Raw genomic sequence first — 2,542 nt, 5'->3', positions numbered from 1 at the left:
GGCACAGCCTGGATTTATTTATTCCCCAAGAGACAACAAAAATGCCCACCCACATCCGGGCACGAGGCTGCTCATCTGCTCACGACCAGCTCCAGTTGTTTATAAGCCACTATTTATTTTATTTTAATCCCCTGAGCAGAGCCCATCCCACGTTTGAGCCTCGCCCTCCACTCCCCACAGCCACAGGGTAAATCCCAAGGGCCCCAGGGTTCCAGGCAGTCCCTGCTGCAGGCCCCTGTTGCTGATCCACTCCCATTAAATCGACCTGCAGTGGGGTTTTTGTTAGCACACAGGCTTCAAAGCACTTCAGTGGGGTGAGAAATGAGTTGTAGGAGGGATTTGGGAATGTGCCAGAGCCGGGAATGGCTGAGATAATGCTCAGCCCTCCTCTTCCTCCAGCTCTGTTCCCAGCTGCCTGCAGCTCTCCCAGATTTCGGGGAGGACGAGGGCTCTGTGGGGAAGGGGACAGAGCAGTTCAAGCTCTTCCCTGGGATTTGGGAAAGCCTGGCAGGGTTTGGCTCAAAAATATCCCATTTGGGGCATTTGTATTTTGGCAATTACAGCCAGTGTTTCTGGAAAGCAGAGGACAGGGTGGGAATTTTCCAACATGATGGGGCGGCTGCCCAGAGCCCTGCGGAGGGAAAGCGCCCGCCCAGCTCTTCCCTCCCTGTCTCTGGGTCTGGTTTTCCCCTTTTTCCATCATTCCACCTCTCCCAGGCCCCAGGGGAGCTCGGGATGTGTGTGTTCCTCAGGAGATGACCCCAACAGCTGCACCTGGCCCTGGTGCACTGACAGAGATCCCAGGCCGAGGAGGCTGGGAAAACCACCCAGAAATATCCCGAATCCCCTGGGATACCCAAAATGAGTCAGGAGGAATTGGCTGCGAGGGTGAAGGAGGTTTTGGCTGAGTCTTTTGCCTGCTGGGAAAACAGCCACCAGCTTTCCCAGCCCTGGGATAGGGATGGCAAAAGTCCATTGCCTTTTCCTCTTCCCAGAGGTGTCCCTGCGGATGCAGCTCAGTCCCAGGGACCAAGCAGCAGCCTGGATCCATCCCCCTGCACCCTAAAACCTCAAACACATCCAGCTTTGGGGCTGTTCTGTGGAGGCTCCGTGGTCCCTTCCACCAGGAAAGGGAGACCCGAGCCTCAGAACTGTGATTCCAAAGCTCAGCCAGTGAAATTTGGGAAGGCTTTAGGGGGGATTTCACCCCTGTGAGGCTGGGGAGGCCCTGGCACAGGGTGCCCAGAGAAGCTGGGGCTGCCCCTGGATCCCTGGAAGTGTCCAAGGCCAGGTTGGATGGGGCTTGGAGCACCCTGGGTTAGTGGAAGGTGTCCCTGCCCATGAAAGGGATGGAGCTGGATGATCTTTAAGGTCCCTCCCCACCCAAACCATGCCGTGATTCCATGATTTTGGCCATCTGTGTAGTTTTTACATGCAAATGTTGTGTCCTGACCACTGACACTGCCCTGTGCATCCCACACCTTGCAGATCTGTGCCGTGTGCCTGGAGGAGTTCAAGCCCAAGGACGAGCTGGGGATCTGTCCCTGCAAACATGCCTTCCACAGGAAGTAAGTGTGGGCTGGGCAGTGGGGCTGGGGGCTCTTCTCACCCCCATTCCAGGGCAGGAATGGCAGGAAAAGCCCCTGTTGGATGAATTGGAGGATGTGAAGCAGCAGCAATGATTCACAGCTTGGGGAGCTGGGGTTTCACTTGTAGGGTGCCCCATGCAGAGTCAGGAGCTGGCCTTGGCGAGCCTTATGGAACCCTTCCAACTCAATCTATAATTCCAGGAAAAATGTAAATATATATATTTTATATAGCTGTGGTTTATATAAAGCAAAACCACTAAAATTTATGTTGCTATATAAAATAATAGCAATGTGTTATATAATAATACTATATAATATACTATATGCTAAAGCTACATAATATCCTACTATCTATTACAGATATTTTTGTATTTTCTGCTTATTTATATATACATTTTATCTATTTCTATATATTTATATTCAATATATTATATAATGTATTTATACAACATTCATATATACACTATATATACTATATAGACTGTATATACTATATAAGTATATATAATATACTTGTAAGTATATATAATTATAATTTCACAGACACCTTTTATGTATATAGCTTATTTTTTGGCGTATACATTTTATATCCCTATTTTATAAAATTTTATAAATTTTATAAATTAAATAAATACAAATATAAATATAAACTTTATATAAAACATAACACAAAATCCCTGTATTTACACACACAGAGACATCCCCCAAAAAAAAAAAAATCCCAATAAAACGTAAAGGTACTCAAATGATGAATTAAAAACTGTTCAGCAGCAAAGCTCCAGGGCGGGATCAGGAGGTTTGGGGGGGATTCTTGCAGCTCCCCAGCGCTGTCCGCTGTGTCCGCACTGACGCCCCGTGTCCCCCGTGTGCGCAGGTGCCTCATCAAGTGGCTGGAGGTGCGGAAGGTGTGTCCCCTGTGTAACATGCCGGTGCTGCAGCTGGCGCAGCTGCAC

General features: G+C 48.5%; 1 protein-coding gene across 1 annotated transcript in view; it reads left to right on the top strand.

Annotated features, from left to right (window-relative positions):
* RNF24 (ring finger protein 24) overlaps positions 1-2,542 on the top strand; it is a 28,668-nt gene that overhangs the window by 24,854 nt on the left and 1,272 nt on the right. The window contains exons 6-7 of the mRNA XM_017742395.1: positions 1,489-1,568; positions 2,464-2,538. Coding sequence (XP_017597884.1) covers positions 1,489-1,568; positions 2,464-2,538 — 155 coding nt within the window. The remainder of the gene's footprint in view (positions 1-1,488; positions 1,569-2,463; positions 2,539-2,542) is intronic.

The sequence above is a fragment of the Corvus brachyrhynchos genome, unplaced genomic scaffold (genome assembly GCF_000691975.1).
Source record: "Corvus brachyrhynchos isolate BGI_N302 unplaced genomic scaffold, ASM69197v1 scaffold166, whole genome shotgun sequence".
Taxonomy (NCBI): domain Eukaryota; kingdom Metazoa; phylum Chordata; class Aves; order Passeriformes; family Corvidae; genus Corvus; species Corvus brachyrhynchos.
The sequence above is the reverse complement of the archived record's forward strand: the minus strand, read 5'-3'. Positions and strand labels throughout refer to the sequence as shown.